The 20,916-nt window shown below is 44.5% G+C and overlaps 1 protein-coding gene across 2 annotated transcripts in view; it reads right to left on the reverse strand.

Annotated features, from left to right (window-relative positions):
* Positions 1-20,916, reverse strand: part of NFATC3 (nuclear factor of activated T-cells 3) — a 424,983-nt gene that overhangs the window by 369,513 nt on the left and 34,554 nt on the right. For both annotated transcript variants that reach the window (XM_018559014.1, XM_018559013.1), the window contains exon 3: positions 15,650-15,812. In XM_018559014.1, coding sequence (XP_018414516.1) covers positions 15,650-15,812 — 163 coding nt within the window. The remainder of the gene's footprint in view (positions 1-15,649; positions 15,813-20,916) is intronic.

Raw genomic sequence — 20,916 nt, forward strand, 5'->3', positions numbered from 1 at the left:
TATTACAGATATCTGAGTTCTCAGTACTTTCAATGTGAAACCGCTGTTATATGATAAAACTGTTCAATAAAGAATTTATTAAAAAAAAAAAGAATTCTAATAATTGAAGGTCTAGCATAATAAGGTGAAATTACTTCTCTACACATCAGGTTGACAAATCAAGGGTTAAGTGCTCATTGTAATTTAAGGTGGTATTGTCCTCTTTCATGGCTATTCAGGTGCCCCCTATATATTGCCTCCTCATCTGCACCAGAGACAAATGGAGCCTGGGATCTTGACAAACAAGTTTGAGCATTTTTAATATGTATGTATCTACATATATGAAAACTGTTATATACAGAATATTTATTGTATTGAGATCATTAACAGATGTCTTTTTGTTGTTTGTTGATAGTTTACCCCCCGTTCCTTTCTGAGGAAGAGGCCTGCAACGTGAAAGCGTAGAATAAACACTTTTTGTGGCTTTTGTCTAGCACAGCATATGATAGATACAATTTACTTGATCTGCAATGGATGCATTTTCAAGACAAGAGCATGATATGTGCTAGAGCTGCAGCTAACGATTATTTTAAAAATCGATTAGTTAGCCGATTATTAAGTTCGATTAATCGGTTAAAAAAATAAAATACATTTTTAAAAATGGCTACAGTGATGGGACTACTAGTTTGTATTGAGATTGCAGTCCATCACAGGAGCAAGCTTGGACCGGTGGAAGTAAAAAAGAAAAAACAAAAAACAAAAAACAAAAAAAAGTGTGGTGTGCAATATAGTGAAATGTAAAATTATACAGCAATGATGTAGACAGGTTATCATGGCAAGTGGACTGTGACATTTGTTTACTTTTTAATCACCTTTTTATTTAAATTTAATAATTTTTATTATTTTGTATTTATTTTTTAAAATTTTATTTATTTAATTATTTTTTAACACTTTTTTTTTCACTTAACTCTATCGCTATCACACAGAGAAAAAGTTGACAACTTTTTCAATAATTGATTATAATCGATTATGTCGATTAGTTGTTGCAGCCCTAATATGTGCCTGATAAGAAAACAGCAAACAATAAGAAAGTGGGGATTTCTAAGTAGTTTATATTGTTTTTAATGTTCCAAGTTTTGGATTCTCTCATTATATGCAGACCTAATGCATATGGAACACCAGCACAGATAATGAACAGAAAACTGTGCTGATTGTCTTGAAGAGTCGTGCTGGGTTTCCATATCCAGTCTTGAATTCACCAGTAGCTGTAGATGACTGTAGAAACTTCCAGGAATTCAGGGTTGTTGCAGAGAGAACCACTAGTATAAATCTGGGAAAACCTGCACCCAATGGACTGGAGACATTTCCAGGATTTCTAAATTATCTGGCTTAAACCTACCAGTCCTGCTGGCTGACTGGCAAAACTATCCAGGATTTAATAGTAGAAAAGTAGATTTAATAAAAAATCTTCCAAATGATCGGAAAACATTCGTCTCTGCTCTCCTGCACAGTGAGTGAGGGCAAGGGGGGAAACTATTAAGCAGGGGATATATGTAAATCGATGGTCTTTAGTGCATTAGCAGTCTGTACTCTATATGTAGTACATATAGAGTACAGACTGCTGATACACTGGAGACCATCGATTTACAATTCTCCTCTGCTAACATGAATGGATTAAATTATCCATATGTAGCCCTGTACTATGGATCATTTAACCCATTCATGTTAGCAGAGGAGAATTGTAAATCTATTGTTGCAGTGCACACTATATGTACATGTACTATGTACTACATATAGAGTGCACTGCAACAATAGATTTACAATGATTCCTGCTAACATGAATAGCTTAAATGATCCGTAGTACATAATAGTACATAACATGTAGTTGTACTACGGATCATTTAACCCATTCATGTTAGCAGTGCAGAATTGTAAGTCTATTGCTGCAGTGCATTCTATATATAGTACACAGTACATGTACAGATTCCCAATTCACTGCAGCAATAGATTTACAATTCTCTCCTGCTAACAAAAGTTACTCGACATAAGTTGTCCCACTAACCCCTACCCTGCCCTTAACTCCGTCAGGTCAGGGGTGTGACACAGAGTACAGAGATCAGTAACAAGAGTACAGAGACCTGCGGTGTGATTCACAGTACAGAGACCTGCGGTGTGATGCACAGTACAGAGATCTGCGGTGTGATGCACAGTACAGAGACCTGCGGTGTGATGCACAGTACAGAGACCTGCGGTGTGATGCACAGTACAGAGACCTGCGGTGTGATTCACAGCACAGAGACTTGCGGTGTGATGCACAGTACAGAGACCTGCGGTGTGATGCACAGTACAGAGACCTGCGGTGTGATGCACAGTACAGAGGTGTGATGCACAGTACAGAGACCTGCGGTGTGATTCACAGCACAGAGACTTGCGGTGTGATGCACATTACAGAGACCGGCGGTGTGATGCAATGAGAAGAGACCGGCGGTGTGATGCACAGTACAGAGAGCTGCGGTGTGATGCACATTACAGAGACGCTATCACACAGTAGCTAACAATCCCCTGTGTGATAGCATTTGGAGGTGACAGGTTCTCTTTATTGAACCTGTCACCTAGCACTGTGCTAGAACTTCTGTGACAGGTGAGGGGGGAAGATGGCTCTCCCCTCTCACTGGTTATCACGGAGCGGCAGGGTTACTGTTAACCCTGCCGCTCTGCTCCCTGCATCTGCGGCCGGTGAGGAGACAGACTCGGTGGCCGGGCAGAGGACGCAGCCCGGAGGAGCGAGGAGAGAGGTAAGTGAAGGGGGGTGGCAGGGGGAGGAGGACGGACGGATTATTTTCCTTGGCCGCTCTGTAGCGGCAGTGACCGAGGAGGAGATAGAACTGGTCACCGCTGTAGAAGCGGCAGCAGTTCCCCCCCACTGAATTTCCACTCGTCTCCACGCAATTTTTACTCGCCAATTGCTAGGGGGGCGAGTGGAAATTTTGAGCCCTGGGTTAAATGATCCGTAGTATAACTAAATGTTATGTACTATGGATCATGATTTAACCTATTCATGTTAGCAGGGGATCATTGTAACTCTATTACTGCAGTGTACTGGACGTGTGTGCTGTATATGTACTATGGATAATGATTTAACCTATTAATGTTAGCAGGGCAGAATTGCGAGGGCCTCCCACAAGCTGAGCACTGAGACGCGATGCAGCGATCCTGCCCAGCGCCGACTACAAGAGGCACCTTGTGAGGCAACAGGGATCGGAGTGAAACTGTGAGTGAGGGAAGACAACTCTGATGCTTATCTTAGTGTTTATTCGTGTTTACGATAAGTTCTGTTGATCTTTTATTTTATCTGTCTCACTGACTTGCCAAATTTTCTGTCCAGATACTCCATAGAAAAATATTCCGTGGTTCCCAAATAGGGTTTCTCCTATCCTATCTAATAGGAAGGAGTTTTGATTTACGGCTGTCGACCTGTAGCTAGGTCCGACAGGTGGTCCTCCATAATCAGACTATTGCCATTTAGCTGAGCTGTTTCCCTTTTCTTCCTTTGGCTATTTCCTTCCTGTTTCTTACTACTCTCTTTGTCCTAATTAATCCCTTCTTGCTCCTCCATTCTGGTTTACTTACCTATCTTCTTTGCCTCGTCTCCCCACAGTCCGTTTTCTCCTTTTCTGTATCCCGAGGGCGCCCAGTGTCCCCCTCGCGAATATGGTTCAACCAGGGGGCTCCGAACCGCTGAGGCAGCTAGGTTTGGTCAAGTTCACCTCGTTGAACGGGAGAGGCATACACGATCCCAGGTAATATTTTTACAGGAGACCCATTTTAAAACCCAGCAGATCCCACGCCTCCATAACAGGGATTTATGATTCGACCTCACCTATATCCAAGTCCAAAGGGGTTAGCATATTGTTGGCTAAGTCTTTTCCATGGGCTCTGATGGATCTCAGACAGGATCCAGGAGGTAGATATGTCTTTACCAAGGGTCGGGTGGGAGGGACTGTGCTCATTCTAGCTAATGTATACCTCCCCAACTCGGATCAACTGATTTTCATGCGACATGTTGTGCCCCTTCTGCTCGACTTCTCGGAGGGTACATTGATCCTTGGAGATTTTAATTTTGCTCTAGATCTGGATATGTCTAGGTGGACATTGCATCTCGCATACGCATACCTTAAAAAATTAAAAGCTGAGCTCCAACTGTTGCGACTGGTGGATTTGTGGAGATTCCTGCACCCCGGGGATAGAGACTACATGTTCTTTTCTTCGGTACACCAGACTTATTCCCGCACAGACATTTTCTTTGTGAGCATTCAGACCCTTCCGTCCCCCCGATCGGCTACCATCAATAACATTCTTTCTGATCACGCCCCCATACATATGGAACTGGTGGTGTTGCCTCCGAGGTCCATGTTGTCATCCTGGCGCTTCAAAGAATCTCTTCTTCAGGACCCAGTTGTTAAAGCAGATGTTCTTAGAGCCATTTAGTCGTACTTTCTAACTAACACGGACTCAGTCCCTAGCCCCAGTGTGGTGTGGGAAGCCAATAAATGTGTAGTGCGGGTCGTCCTTATACGGCACGCAAGAGGGAGAGGACAGAGCGGATCTCCCGATTGCTCCATCAGATCTGCAGCCTAGAATCTAGCCATAAGCGCTCTGTGGCGCTTTCATCCCAGACAGCCCTCCAACAAGCAAGAGCCGACCTGAACACATTGCTGTACCAAAAGGCCAAACAGAAATTAGTGACGTGTAAGCGCATCTTCTATGAATTCTCTAACAAGCCGGGCAGGCTCCTGGCACGGGCCTTAGGGGGATCTAGGTCAAAGACATTTATCCCACATGTCACCTCCAGTAGGGGCACTCGGATGTCCCTTTCCAGGGACATTGCTTCCAAATTCGAGGACTTTTATGCCCTATTGTACAATCTGCGAACAGACCTTCCTCCCCTTAGGCAACCCGCCACGGACCCTCCATAGAGGAATATCTGAGGCGGTCGGGAATGCCGTCCCTGGACCCCCGAGTGGAGGACCTCTTGGAGGCTCCGCTGTTGCTGTCTATGGTGACCTTTCCAACTTCTTGATCAATCCAACGAAGTCAGAGGCGCTTAATGTTTCACTCCCCTCAAATAGATAGAGCAGCCCACCTCACAAGGTTGCTTGACTGGTGTTGTCAGAAACGTTGGGTGGAAATGGAGCTACGTGAACCACTCATGGGTCTGGCCTGGCTCTCCTCCCCGCTACCTATGGAGCTCTCCACGCACCCCTTTATCGTACCGACGCTGGCGATGGCTAGGGCCACCTTTCGATCCACAGAGTTCTCACCACACCCATCACCCCGGATTCAACCATCTGCTGTGGATTCAACCTAAATATGGTTTTCTATTCTAGAGGACATATACCGTATGGAGGACCTGACCGCCTCTATACGTAATTAAGAAGAACAGTTTTGTTCCGCCTGGATGCCGTGGATCCACTTTCACAGTCCACTGTCTATGCTGCTGCGATGGGAAGGATCCCTGACACCCTGCTGGGTGAGGATGGTGTCCCTGATTATGCTGCATCGGATCCCTCTAGGTTTGCCCTGCCCATGCTCTAACTTTCTTCTTTTCTTTCCCACTCTCTCCTTCTCTGTGCTGTATCCTTGTTTCAACAGCTCTTCGAAGGGAAGCAGCCCGGGAGATACCCGATACTGTGGAGCAACCACCCACTCCCTCACGAGAAATGTGCTTTTCGCGAGTAAAATGAACATACTATCTACCCAGTATGAGAAGGGTGGGTATGGCCCACTATTGGTTTCAGATATGCTTTTTACGTTGTTACCTAGACTTTTATAGCAAAATGTGTTATGAGATCTAGAAAGTGTACAGTTGCATAGACCACTATGGCGGCCCTTTCCCCTGGACCCATTGCAGAATGGTTAAGAGACTACCTTAGATGCGCACACCGTGGGGGTGGGACTCTCGTGCTGGTGTGACGGGTCCTAGGGAATGGGGGGGTCTTCTGGTGGTACACTTCCCCGTCATCATCACTGAGACCGGAATTTGCCAAAATGTTGCCAGTAGTTGCAGAATGATGTTTACGGGTTGGTCATAGGACTGCGCCAAAGAGGAACGAACAATGTCAGACACACTGCAACAAAAGACAGGCTGCAGCTCAACTGGACAAGGAAGGGTAAAGAAACCCTGACATATACAAAGTCTTAGATACACCTTAAGAAGTGGTGTTATGCCCATGAACCACGTAGAGTTAAAAACCATCCGAAACATCCATCAATGAAGTGTGATATGCATCTGCACAATGATTTAATCCCGATGATGTCATAATGATATGGTAACTGGATATGGATGGTAGTAGTCAATGTTCTTATATGTATGAGCCATAGTCATCATTTAATGTAATACTGGTTTTAAATTTATGTATATGATAATAAAAAAATGACATGACTTTTTATGTACCTAAAAAGTCTGCATTTTACATTTTTTTAAAGTAGAGGAGAGCTGATCCCTTCAGAAAGCGGTCACCAACAGCTCTTCCAAAAAGGCAGATGGATCCGAGCCTTTAGCCCTTTCAGTGAGACCAAGAACAAGAAGGTTGCTAAATCTCAGCCTGTTTTCCAAATAAATCTTGCTTCTGCGTACCAGGTGCAGTTGTTGCTGCTGCAGGTGAATAGAGGAGTGCTATAGTGGCGGGAGCTGATCTTCCACTTGGCTTATATGGGCCCCCGACTCAAACTCGCGCACAAAGCTTTTCCAAGTCTTGACAGATTAGAGAAATACTCTACTTTGAAGTCCTCAAGCTTCGTAGTCAACATGCTTTAACACGTGGATATCGCTACCAGGACCTTCGTATTGTAAGGCGAGGTCTGGTCCGGTGAGCAAGGGCCGCCATCTTCACCCACAACCTCTCTCTCCACATGGCGATGTTTGTCAAATTTAGACACCGAGTCCGGGGCCTGACGTGGTGGAAACAGGGAGTCACTGGAAGGTATGAGAAGGTAGGTCGCTAAGGTACTAAAAGAGCTCAAGGATGAAGTGAGCAGGATACAATGAGGAGAGCTCCAGTTATACACATCCTACTCCATGCCACGCCACACCGCCAAGAGGCACACTTTTTGCGGGCACCGGAAGCATCCTGAGAGTTATTGACCACATTGCCATTAGCCTGCAAACAGTACCAGAAAAAGTAACATTACTTTACAGTCCAGCAGAACCCAGACACCCTGTAAAGCAGAGGCCCTTCACCCACACTGCACCAAGAAATGTGTACACCATGTGCCCTCTCCACAGGGTTTAAACATAGGAGGGACATAAAATAAATACAATTCTATCTTCAGACCATCTTCAATCCGCTGGGGAGAACATCCGCCAAATCAGAGGCTTGAGGAACAGCAGGGTCACCTTCCAGGAGGGAACCTCCTGTGCTCATGGGGCCTGCACCTCCAACCCTTTGCTGCAGCATCCCTCCTTGCGTCAATTATGGAACACGCCAGGACCGATGCTCCTCCTATGCCACTCTCTTCAGTTGGATCCTTTAATTGGTCTTTTCTGGCGGAAGAGCAGGGGTGGAGGCTCCGCCACAAGGACACCGTCAGACATAACACCCTGGCCTTCTCTGCCAAGGCACCGGGAGAACATGCTTTACCTTTCCCCATAAAGAAGTCAACGGTGGAAATGCGTCATCCAACTACACCTCCACCCTGGACTCCTCCTGGCCTCATGGTCAGAGTTCCTGTGCGACACAGCATACTGCATCTACCCCGGGAACCTATCCAAAAGATAAGGAAAGAGGGTTGCTTTCCAACATAGTGCTACGGACAAATTCCTAGGTATCCAATCCTCACTGGCTCCCTGAGCCCACAACCAATAATGTCTGATATCTGGAAGGCCCCTGCAAATTATACGTAGGGCTTAAGGAGAAAATAGCAAAAGTGATGGTGCTCCTGCTAGGCTTGAGGGTAAACAAACTGAGGTGGCAAGGAGAAAATGCCACTTTTATTTTAATTGTTGATGTGTTTCATGTTTTAGGTGGGTGGAACCTCTCTCTCCTGTCCCGGAAGATGAATTAGGAAAAATAATTAAAAAAGAAGATTATTTCCGCCCATTATTCACACGCTTACTCTTGTAAAGTGATCCTTTGCTCCTTCATCCATAAAGATGAACCACAACATTAATTCTGACTTAAGCGAAGTTCCGCAGCAACAAAAGATCATGGACCACTATGTTTAAGCTTCCCACAGGCATTGGATGACAGTCACCCCATTTGGAAATTTTAAGCTGGTTAAAGCTATGATATCACTTCTATGGGTTCTTTCTGATGCAGCTGGCATGTCACAGTTGGGGAAAAAACAGCAACAATAGTAATACATATCTCCTCCTCCCTCTTATATATAGGTTGGCAGAGCGGTAGGTGTCCAGCTCTTACAAGGCGTGCTGCCCTGAGGTGCCTGCAGTATTGTTTGCCGTCCAATATCAATGTACAGATTTTAGCTAAATATCAGCTTTCCAACCAAATACCACTGTAAAAAGTTAGCACTTCAACTTAAGCAATTTGATAACTTGGTGGTTGGTATTCTTGCTGGACCAATATATACAAGGAAAACCAGAGTTAGAACTTACCGGTAACTCTATTTCCAGTAGTCTTCCAAGACAGCCCATGAAAGTGCAACTCCTCCTCCAAACAGGAAACACGTCACCACACCGACTTAATAACCACCGTCACTATCCCCCTTCAGTTATTTTGAGAACCGGGAGGACGTTTCTAGAAGAGAGCAGAACATAATTCCACCCCCACAACAGTACATAATTCACAGTATGAGCATTCTAGACAGGTCGGGAACTCGGCTGTCCTGGAAGACTACTGGGAATAGAGTTACCGGTAAGTTCTAACTCCGGTTTTCCCCAGTTGTCTTCAAGAACAGCCCATGAGAGGGACTACTGCTTGCAGCACCTTTCTCCCAAAGGCCTGGTCCTAATTTGATAACAGGTCCAGATGATAATGTCGAATAAAGGTTGACTAACTAGTCCAGATAGCAGCTTTACATATCTGCTCCGGAGTAGCCCCTACTTTTTCTGCCCAGGGGGTAGCCAACGATCTAGTGGAGTGAGCATTGAGACAACCTGGTGGAGAAATGTATTTTGCCTGGTATGCTTCTGCTATAGCTTGTTTAATCCATCGTGCTATAGATGATTTCGAGGCTTGCTTCCCTTTATTCTTCCCTTTAAACAGTATAAACAAACTGTTGGATTTCCTAAAAGATTCTGTTTGCAGATAAATCAACAAGCATCTTCTCACATCCAGACAATGAAAATACTTTTCTTTATCATGAGATGGATTACTTGAAAAGGTAGGCAGAACTATATCCTCTGATCTATGGAAATCTGAGGCAATTTTTGGCAAAAACCCTGGATCTGTCTTAAGAACTACTCGATCTTCAAAAATAGAGAGAAAGGGTTGTATGCCTCGTGATTTTTTTCATGAAAAAAGTGTGCCTTTGCACAAAAAAGGTTGAAAAACACTGGTATAGACAATGCCTGTAACTCACTGGCTCTTCGTGCCGAGGTTACTGCTACCAAGAGAACGGTCTTTAAGGTGAGAAGTCTAAGAAAAGTTTAACTTAAGGGTTCAAAAGGCGCACCTGAAGAGCATTGTAACACAATAGACAGGTCCCATTGGGGACAGATTTTAGCAGAGATAGGCCTAAGTCTTTTCAAGGCTTTAGAGCATCTTCTGCTAGGGTAATTTGTAGGTAGACACTCAGAGCTGCAACTTGGACCTTGAGGGTGCTGACAGCCAATCCCAGATCTGTGCCATCTTGCAGAAACTCTAAGATTGAAGGAATGTCCACAGTTCTGTACTTTACTTTTGACCATGAACCAAACCTTTTTCCATATTTTTCAAAATATGGCTCAAGTTACTGGTTTGCGACTACTAAGTAGGGTCTGAATAACTTTACTGGATAGAACTCTAGATTTTAGTACGTCTTCTTCCGATACCATGCTGTTAGTTTCAAGGTTGATACCGTTGGATAAAGAATCGGTCCTTGGGACAGGAGGTCTTCTCTGTCTGGGAGGAACCAGGGTGGCAATACCGTCACTGATAGTAGAAGAGTGAACCATGCCCTTTTTGGCCAATAAGGTGCAATTCAAATTAATTCTGTTTTCTCCATCAGAAATTTCTGCAGGACTTTTGGTATTCGATGAATTGGAGGAAACGCATAACACAAGGTAGAATCTCCAAGGGTTTGACAGGGCATCTGTGGCTAAAACTCTGTCTAAAGGGTTCAGAGAATAGAAATTTGCTATTTTGGAATTCTTTCCTGAAGCGAACAAATCTATCTCTGGACTTCCCCACTGCTGTATTAAAACATTGAATACCTCTTGATTCAGACTCCATTCCTCTTGTAATATTCTTTGGCGACTTAGGAAGTCCGAAACATTGTTCAGGGAATAAGTTACATTGCAGACATACGTTGCTGAGATTGAGGCTAGAGTCTTCTCTGCCCACTGAAAAATGTATTTCGCTAGGATTTGTAGTGAGGCACTCCTGGTGCCTCATTGTCTGTTTATAAATGCCACCGTCGTTATATTGTCTGATAGAACTTGATGATGGATCTTCACCAAGTACTGAAAAGAGACAAAGGGCATTGAGAACTGCTTTTAATTCTCTCCAATTCAATGAAGCTTTGGCTTCTCTTTTTGTCCATTGTCCTTGAACAAAATGGTCTTCCAGATGCGCACCCCATCCCCAGGTACTGGCATTTGTCGTAGGTTTACTGGGTACAGGAAGGAACCATAGAAGCCCTTTTGACAGCTGGTTGTGGAACCTCAACCACCACAGATTTTGATTTAATTTCACTGGAATAAGCACTCATCTGTCTAGAGTATTTTGTGCTCGGTTCCATACCAAGTGGAAATTCTGGAGAGGTTTCTGACGACAAGGAGCCCACTGGACTGCCAGGAATGTTGAGGTCATCAAGCCCAGTACTGACATGTTGAACCGGAGCTATACTGTCTGGTTTTGTTGCAATCTTGCCACCACTGACTATCTTCATCATTTTTTCTTCTGGAAGAAAAATATTTCTTTCTCTGGTGTTCAGGACATAGACCAAAAAGGTTATTTTTTGGGAGGGAATTAGGTTTGATTTTTTTCCTTGTTCTCTAGCCATCCTTGGCTCTTTAAGCACTCCAGAGTCAATTTCAGGTCCTTCTTTAGTTTGTCTTGTAAAGGGGCTGAGATCAATAGGTCGTCCAGATATGGTACAATGCTGACCTTCTGAAGCGTCAGAGGTGCTAGAGCTTCTCCTAATACCTTTGAGAAAAGTCTTGGCGCCGATGAGAGACCGAATGGTAGGGCTGTGAATTGAAAATGCTGAATACCCATATTCATTCTGACTGCCAGTCTTAGGTAAGCCTGTCCTGTAAAGATGTCCTTATTGGCACATGCAAGTATGCATCCCTTAGGTCTATCGTTGATAGAAAGGTCTCTCACTGGAGAAAGTTCTCACCGAAAAAATAGAATCCATCTTGAATTTCTTGTATCGAATAGCCATGTTCAATAACTTTAGATTTAGTATAAGCCAGAATTTCCCAGAATCTTAATTTGGAGACAGAGTCACCTTCCCAGGTTTTTAGCCAGAGGGCCCTACGTGAAGAATTATTCAGAGCCGAGGAGCGGGCAGACATTCTAACAGCCTCTGCTGAAGCATCTGCGATATATCCAATCGCCTTAAAACAACATAGGAAAGGACTCCAGGATTTGTTCCCTTGGAGAACATGCCATAAGTTAAAACTTACACTGTGAAAACCAGAACTCTAAGTTTCTAGCAACGCATGTGGCAGCTAAGGCAGGTTCAAATTACCTAGGAATGTATCCCAAGCCCTCTTAAGCAGTACGTCCATCTTTTTATCCATGGGGTCTTTAAGGTTACCCATATCTTCGAACGCTAAATCCGCATTATTGGATACCTTAGAAAAAGGAGCATCCAACCTTGGATACTTATTCTACACCATAGATGGATCGCCATCAAAGGGGAATCTCCTTTTCAATGTACTAGAAAAAAAATGGCTCTCTTTCAGGCTCTGACCATTCCTTCAGTATAGAGTCTGATAACACCTTATGAACAGGAAAGACTCTAATGTCTAGATGATTCTATCTTATCTTCCTGTATTTCTAAGGTTTCATAAATGCCTTTAAGCAGGTCATCAACATCATCAAGCGATAGTTTAAATATGGATGATAAGGAAAGAGGGTTCCTTTCCAACATAGTGCTATGGACAAATTCCTAGCCATACGCTCTTCCTTCTGGCGTTGGCAGACTCTCCTGTGTAGCCAACTGCATGAAATGCCACTCGAGGCCCCTCCTCTTCCCCTGCGCTGAAAACAAGGCTTGGAGCTCGGAAGTCGCATATACCCAACCGGAAAGTGCGTCACCTGCCACTCGATCCAGCGTGGAAAAGCAGTTTCCTGGATGCAGACAGCTTCTTAGCAGCCACGCTAAGGGTGAGACACAACTTGGCTTTCTCCAAGCACTGAGAGGGAAGTAGAGAGGAACCAGATATTTCCCTCCCGAATCTGATGGAGGAATTCCGAAGATATGGGGTTTTGTCCAATTTCCACGTCAATGCCCAAAAATCGGAGGCCCTCAACCTTACCATCCCCTCCTCCCAAGTGCAACGCCTACGTGACAACTTCCCCTTCAGGTGGTCCGCGACCTCCATTAAATACTTGGGCATCCATCTCCCGGTCGATTTAGCAGACGTATACCCCCTGAATTTCCTCCCCCTGTTACAAAAGATCAGACAGGACCTCCAGGACTGGACTCGCATAGCCTTCTCTTGGACGGGGAGATGTAACGTCATTAAGCAGAATGTACTACCTCGACTGTTGTACCCCTTACAGGCCCTCCCAGTTGCAATCCCCGCAGGATTTTTTGCATCTATTCGATCCTTGATCTCCAAATTTGTGTGGGGTTCCAAACTGGCCAGATTGCGCCACTCCATCCTTCGCCTCCCTAAACGCTGCGGGGGACTGGCACTCCCCGACATACGATTCTACTATGAAGCGGTTCACCTGGCGCGTGTTTTAGACTGGTGTCGGCAGGACAAGCAGAAAATATGGGTAGCGGTTGAGCAATCCTTCTCGGCGATCCCCCTGTGAACACTCCCCTGGTGCCCCAAACTACCCCAGGTTCTCCGATCCCACCCGACACTAGGCCCTACATGGAAGACGGCGCACATGCTTTTTGAGTCTGCGCGCCTTTCCCCATATCCTTCCCCACTACTCCCTGTGATAGGCTCCCCAGACTTCACTCCAGGCCTGCAGGACCCGGCATTTCTCAGGGTGGGAAAGAACGGTATATTCAGGGCCCTGCACTTCCTTCGAGGACCCAAATGGCCCTCATGTACTGAGATGGCGGGAGATAACGACCTAGCTCTGCTAGGATTCTGGCGCCACTATCAACTAACTCACTTTCTCTCCTCCTTGCCCAGTCCTACATCCCTAACACGACCACTCACGAGCTTTGAGGAGTGTATTTCTACAGGGACCCTATATAGAGCCCTCTCCTTCTGCTACCAACTTAGACTAGAAGCGGACTCTGACATGCCTTTACTGTTCCTAGACGACTGGGAACGGGACCTGGGGACATGCTTTTCACAAGAAGAGAAATCTAAATTGCTGATGCTCTCTCTGAAGTCATCAATCTGTAATAGATATCAGGAATCGGGATATAAAATTATGACCAGATGGTACCACACCCCTCAGAAGCTGAAGCGGATCTTCCCGGAGGCCGATGATGGCTGCTGGAGGTGCGGCTCCTCCCCCGCAGGCATGCTACACATATTCTGGTCATGTCCGTCCCTGCAGTCGTTTTGGTCGCAGGTGCGGGACATCACGCAGAAATTTTCAGACTCCCAGATACCAAACTCTCCCTCTTTTTTCTTACTACACCATAACTCACAGCCCTTGAAGGGTTATAGGAACTCGGTGACTATTCATCTAGTCAACGCAGCCCGCGCATGTATTCCAGCCATTTAGAAGCAGGCATCACTTCCCACCCTCCAGTTATGGTTTAGTAAGATCAACATATCAAACTAATGGAAGACCTTACCAGCACCATCAAGGATACAGTATCCCGGTTTTGCCGAACATGGTTTTACTGGAACAAATTTGTTGCATCTCAGGAATACCTGGATCTTTTGAGATGATTCCGCAGAGAAACCCCCCCCTTTTGGAGCATCTCTCCTATCCTCTGTCTGCTACCCTTCTACCCCCTCTACTCCCCCCCTAAAGCTCCACATCCAGGTTACGTTCTTACAGTGTCGATAGGGTTAGTGGGTGGCCGGGAAGGCCCTGCTGACCCAGACGGTTAACATAGGAGCGCTGTACTGTCTTATTCTTATTTATGTTTTATAGTAAATGTAACACATGTGGCTTCAAAATCAAAGCATCAAGCTCACATATCACCGAACCCCTCGACTCCAGGCGGCTGGTAAAGCGAGGGGGGTTCGTAGACAATCAACACTGATATGCAGGATATTTTGGTTATTTCTTTATTTACCACAATGTATGCCTTAACTGCTTGATGTTGGTGGCTGCGTCCACCTTTTAGTTGACATTTGTGAGCTGATGTTGGCTCTCTATGTACCTTATACTTGATATGTTCAATAAATACAAGAATTTAAAAAAAAAGAGAGGGAAGTAGAGCCGGGACCTACTCCGTCATAGGAGAGGTACCGGGGCCATAAGTCCATAACCTTTACTGCACATCAGTACAGCCCATGAGCGCTCCAGTATGGCAACGACCCCCCCATCGGAGGAAACAATAACTGAAGGGGGATAGTGACAGCGGTCTTTTAAGTTGGTGTGGTGACGCGTTTGCTGTTTGGAGGAGGAGTTGCACTTTCATGGGCTGTCCTGGAAGACAACTGGGGAAATGTGTGTTTTGCATGGGTCTTCCCCGAGTATTTCATAATCCTACCACAATTTGCACACAGATTATACATAATTTGGCACTAGTGTGTGTTAGCGTCTGTATGACTAATTTAGGAACATTAGATTTGGGGGAACAGATTTACGTGAATGCTTATCTATTAAACACCCAATGTGCACACAATACGAGTAAAAGATTTTTTTTTTAATGACAAAAAAAATCAAGTATTTGACTACTCTTTTTTTGTTTCTATTAAGTTTTTTTCATATTTGTGGTACACCTCACCACAAATAAATCAGAAAAGCTCACTGATGCCATAACGATGAAACAGTACAATAAAACATTTTTAATTTACAGCAATGTGTTTTTTTGTGCCTTGTAACATATGTTAATTTAGCATTTTAATCTTCGGTAACATACAAATGCCAAACAAATGATTAAAGAAAACCCATATGGGGGCTGTCTTTGCTGACCTCAAGAAAATGCTAGCTTGCTCTAGCTTCAATTCTTGAGTCATCACTTCGGAACAAATCTGCAGTAAGTAGAGTCAGAACTTTTGCTATGCATACTTGTTCCAAGTTAGTGACTCAAACTACTGATGCCATCTGGCCAGTATGACAGCCAGGCAGCTAAAATTCTCACAAGAAAAGGTCAGCAATGGCAGCCTCCATATTTTCCTACAGGTTAAAAAAAAAAATACCACTGTAGCACTGAATGCAGACTATAAATCAATGTTTTCTACCTTCACAACTGGATGACCACCAGTAGCAGCTTTGACAGCTCCACGACTACCTTCCGTCTCATAATGTGCTCGATGATGCGTCTTTGGCTCAACCTCTACCTTTAGTTCCCACTGTCCATAATGGCTGGGTAAAGGCCAGTCTAATGAAGGCAGAGAGGATGTCCTAAGGCAAAAAGGGAATGCATTATTCTAAATAAGTGTATGAAAATAGGCAACTCAGTGGTTCAATGCAAAAAAAAGGATTCTGAGAAAAAAGTAAACACAGGCAAGTTAAAATTTTAAAAAGCTACTTGTCCAAGGACTAAAGCGGGGGGCACAATCTACTTGTCCCTCATGACGATCTACTTGTCCTGATACAAAAAACTAATTTTAACTAAAACCATATTTAAATAAGGTCTTTACAGCAACTTAGAAGACAGACCTAAAAATACTTTGGTGCAATCAACAAACACAAGTAGATAGTGAGCTTAAAGAGAACAAAATCATTAAATAATCATATGACAGTCCTGGTGTCCTGTGTGTGAGGGCACTAACAGTGTCAGCAGTCCCTGCCCATTTAACTAATCAGTCCGGGATACACACAGCTACGCACTAGGACTTACTGGAGCCATGGCCACGGCTTGCTTGTAGCAGGGCTGAATGTTAAAAAAAAACAAAAAAACACTCCTGCCCACAACTGCATGTCCGATGCGTCAAACGAAACTATTCCAGCATCCCTGAAGCATTTTTTATTACTCCAGCGTTTACATGAAAGAGATGTCTCAAGTGTTTTTAAAATTTTTCTTTCTAGTTGCACCATATTTTAAGATCATATTTCTAATTAAATTTGGCTGGCTTAATAGCTATGTACATGCATGCATGCTTTAGTGTTTACTTTAGAAGATGAAAGAACAGGGGGAACAGGGAAAATGTTCAAACCCTCCACCAATAAATGAACTTTCAGGGTCCATTCGCACCAAAATTGAAAGGAAATCACAATGCAACGGAGGGTGTGTACCTTCCAATTTCCTTCAGATCCGCTGCATTTTCCAACAAATGCTACTGGAATGGCAACCAAAAAATGAATGGGTGTGAATGGGGCTTGTTCACACCGGATCCACTGCATTACATTGCGCTGAAAAAAGTAGTGCATGTTCTACTTTTTTTTTCAAAACACAATGTAACAGGGCAGTGTGAACTAGCCCCATTCACTTTTCGGTGCTCTTGTTAGCACCTGTTGAAAAATGTATTGCAACGCAACGGATCCGGTGTGAATGGGCCATCAAAGAGTCACAGCAACAACAAAACAGATGTCCCTGTAGCAGCCAATTTCTGCAGCAGAGGTCACAGCATAAAGGAACTCAGGATTATGGTACTCATGGGGAACGGCCTACAACAAAAAGAGACTGGAATGGGAATGTAAATTCAGCCATTCAAAATGTTAGACTGTGGGCAAAATGGATTCAGAAATTGCCAGGCAAGAGGCAGTCCCCGAAGCCTACTGCTTGAGATGATTCCTCCGAGGGCACAGAGGAAGGAGGTGGAGATTTTTTACCTGCTCATGCCTGGGCACAACCAAGTTCCACCTGAGAAACAAAGCCCTACAGCATGGCTGCCAGAAAAGCTGAAGATGTGGAGGTGGTCCTGGGTGACCTGAGGGTGGGAGAGGTTTCTTTCCTGCAGGCCTCCCATCTCTGACATGCCTCCCATCTCTAACAGGGGCATGTAATCCTGGTGTCTCCAGATGGCAGCTACCCAGCAGGGGGCAATGAAAAGCAACATTATGGAGAAACCCAGGCATGATCACCAGAATCCCTGACTACCTAAGCAGCTGTGTACAGCCACACACATGGCGTTTACACAAGAATTAAGTACTGCATGACCTCCCCTTTCACCTCCTGGTGACAAAAGTGCCTTGCTACTCATGGCTCCCCCAACTTGGGATGCCCAAGGCCTGCTGTCTTGAAGGGGCAGCAAGATTTTGTCACTACAAGGTAGTTGAGCCAGAAATGGTAACCCTAGCAGTAACCCCACACTAAAGGGATTGCAACTCCCTTGTCATTGGCCTACCTTTACACAAGCTATCCCCTATCAGTCTATCACGAATGCTGCTGGCAGACTTGCTCACCTTACCAACCATTCTGCGCCCAACACCCCTCTCTGCCAATAACTCCACTGACTTCAGCTCACACAACAAATATAATTCAATATACTATCATGATACAAGGCCATCCAAAACTCTGCCCCAAGCTATATTACAAACCTTATTCAAAAAAACATATCCCCCAGAAAAACCACTTGTTCTCTAGCTCCCTCATCACTTCTCCTCATGCTTGCCTTCAGGATTTCTCTAAAGCTTCTTCCTTCCTTTGGAACTCCCTACCTAAACATGTCCAGCTATCTCCTATTCTGTCAGCCTTTAGGCAGTGCGTGAAAGTCAACTCTGCAGAAAAGCCTATACTGCCTCCAGTTTAGAACTGTACTTTTTACTTTCTCCATCAGCTTATCCTTCACAGTTCATGCCTTTCATAACACTTGCCGCTCCCGTTTTGATTGTAACACTCACAAGCAGGGCCCTCCTAACCCTCTCGTATTGAACTTAATTGTATTGTATCAATGTCTCCTTCTATTTTGAAAAATGCTGTTCAAAAGTTGGAGCCAAATAAATCCTGTTTAACCTCTTCCCGACCAATGACAGAATCATCCCGTCACCATCGTTCAGTTGGTTAATGGCCGGTGACAGGATAATTCCGCCATTCAATACAATGTGCGCTGGTCCGTGAGGGGACCAGCAGCTCATTGAGTTACTGCTGTTGATGGGTCCCTCGGGGTCCGAGGCAGACCCTCAACAGCAGATTAGGTGGCCACAGTCCTGTGATCACAGTGAGAGCTGATAGCAGAAACGTGACAGTCACAGAGTCGGCAGCAGTTCACTGTCTTTTGTAAACTGCTAGCCGGCTGTGTTTTGCAAAAGTGATACAAAGTAGCTCTGTAGAGAATACTGTATTCTACTCAGATATACTAAGTTTCAAAGCCCCTGTAAATTTTTTTCTTTTAAAAACCCCTAGTTTAAAAAAAAAAAAATCTGGCTGTTGTTTACAGAGGGGTTCCAGACAAGGTTGCCCTCTTTCTCCCTTATTGTTCGCATTGGCCATTGAACCTTTAGCTGCCATAATTAGACAGTCTCCAAATATGAAAGGTTTTAAGAGCGGTATGGAAGAAGATAAACTTGCACTATATGCTGATGACATCCTGCTTTTCCTGGCAGATACTCCATCTTCCTTGCGTAGTGTTATGGTACATCTGTCGGATTTTTTTTTAGTAAACTGGGATAAATCCAACTTGCTTCCTATAGACCCTTTACCAAACCCATTGGCATTGGATTTGTCTTGTATTCCTATATGCTCCCGAATTATCTATTGGTGTATGCAGATGACTCTGCAACTTGCAGACTATGCCACGCTTAATCTATTGCCATTATTGCATATATTTAGATCTCAAAAAGATGCCTGGCTCAAATTACCACTTTCAGTGGCTGGTAGAGTCAATCTTATCAAAATGATCTGGATGCCACAATAGTTACACACTGAGTGGCCAGATTATTATGACCACCTGACGTTTGTAGGCAAATTAGTTATAATTAGCTATAATTTCGCACTGAAGTTGCTAGAGGGCCAGACCATTATAAATAGGGAAGCAGGTTGTTTACCACGACAGTAGAAGTGATTTTTTTGAAGATATGGGTAAACAACGCGATTTAACAGCCTTTAAACGTGGGATGATTGTTGGCGCTCGGAGCCATGGAGCGACTATCAGCAAAACAGCAGAATTCGTTAAATGTTCAAGAGCAGCTGTTGTTAAAGTGTTTAAAGACTGGACTGTCAGCCAAAAATCTGGGTCTGAACGTGCGCATTATGGCCGTCAGCGACTAGTCAATGTTAGGGCAGAACAGAGAGTGGCAAGACAACAGAAGGGCAACAGTGCAGTGTCAGATTCCTCGCATCACCTTTCAACATCTCGTGGAGTCACGAGGCGGCCCAACGAAGTCATCTCGTGGCACAACAAAGTACTGATGGGGTGGTCATAATAATCTGGCCACTCAGTGTATATCTTGCACAATCCCCCAATTTCGTTCCACTCAAAAAATTTTAGGCAAATCGACAATATTTTCAGGGACCTTATGTGGAAATTAAAGCAGGCCCGATTGAAGTTGGTGACTCTACAAAGACTAAAGGATTTGGGAGGTTTAGCTCTTCCTAATCCTTGGCTTTATTTTCTTGCCTCCCAACTACATTTCTCTGGCTGGGGGGGCAAGGTGATGCATGCACAATCATTCCGTTCTCTTCAGTATCTTTTTGATGGTTATGACCCTTTGGGTACCTTGGAGACGGACCTGTCCTCTAAAAAGTTTTGCCATCTTGCCACAGTCAGTTTAATGGGACGGCTAAACGACTCCTACATACTTTGGGGTATACTAGATTTACTCCGATTTGGAATAATAGGCTTCCAGAGCTCCTTAAGCTGCAGGTTTTCAGGAAACTGGTGGCGGGCTGGGGTGCGTACAGTCGCTCAGCTGTATGAGGATAACACCCTTTGTTCCTTTCAACAACTGCAATCCCAATTTGGATTGCCTTGTACTGCCTTTTATCAATATTTGCAACTTAGACATGCTGACAACCCAATTTGATAACGCTTCTCCAACACCGGTCCTGGACACCCTTGTTGCCACCTGCAATACTAAGGGTATTATTTCTTATCTATATATTTGCTTATTAACCAACTCAACACTACAATCCCGTTCGAGTGCCAGGAGTAGGTGGGAGAACGGCCTAGGCCCTATTAGAGACGATGACTGGATGGGTGCTGTAGATCTACTAGCAAGCAGTAGATATATGCAAAAATGTAAAAAAAAAACGCTTTAAAAGCGGTTTAAACTTACCGCTGTCTTCGCCGTCCGAAAATCCAGAACTGCTCGGGCGGCCGCAAAGCATCTTGGGGCGGGCGCATGCGCAGTTCGGATTTTCAGCCGGGAGACGAGGAGAGACGCAAGGTAAGTCTATGGGTGCGTGCATGCAGACACCGTGGGACAGGAAGGGCAGCATCGCTGGATCGGAGACCCGTAGCAGCGCTGGAGATAAGGCTGAAAAGGTTTAAGAGACACAATTAAAGTAAGGTTTTTACTTAACATTGGGGGGAGGGAAAAAAAACATTTGACTTTAATGTCACTTTAAGAAAAACAATATATTAATAATAATAATAGAAACTCTGCAGTCTTCAAACATCCACAC

The sequence above is a fragment of the Nanorana parkeri genome, unplaced genomic scaffold (assembly GCF_000935625.1).
Source record: "Nanorana parkeri isolate BGI_ZX_2015 unplaced genomic scaffold, ASM93562v1 scaffold375, whole genome shotgun sequence".
Taxonomy (NCBI): Eukaryota; Metazoa; Chordata; class Amphibia; order Anura; family Dicroglossidae; genus Nanorana; species Nanorana parkeri.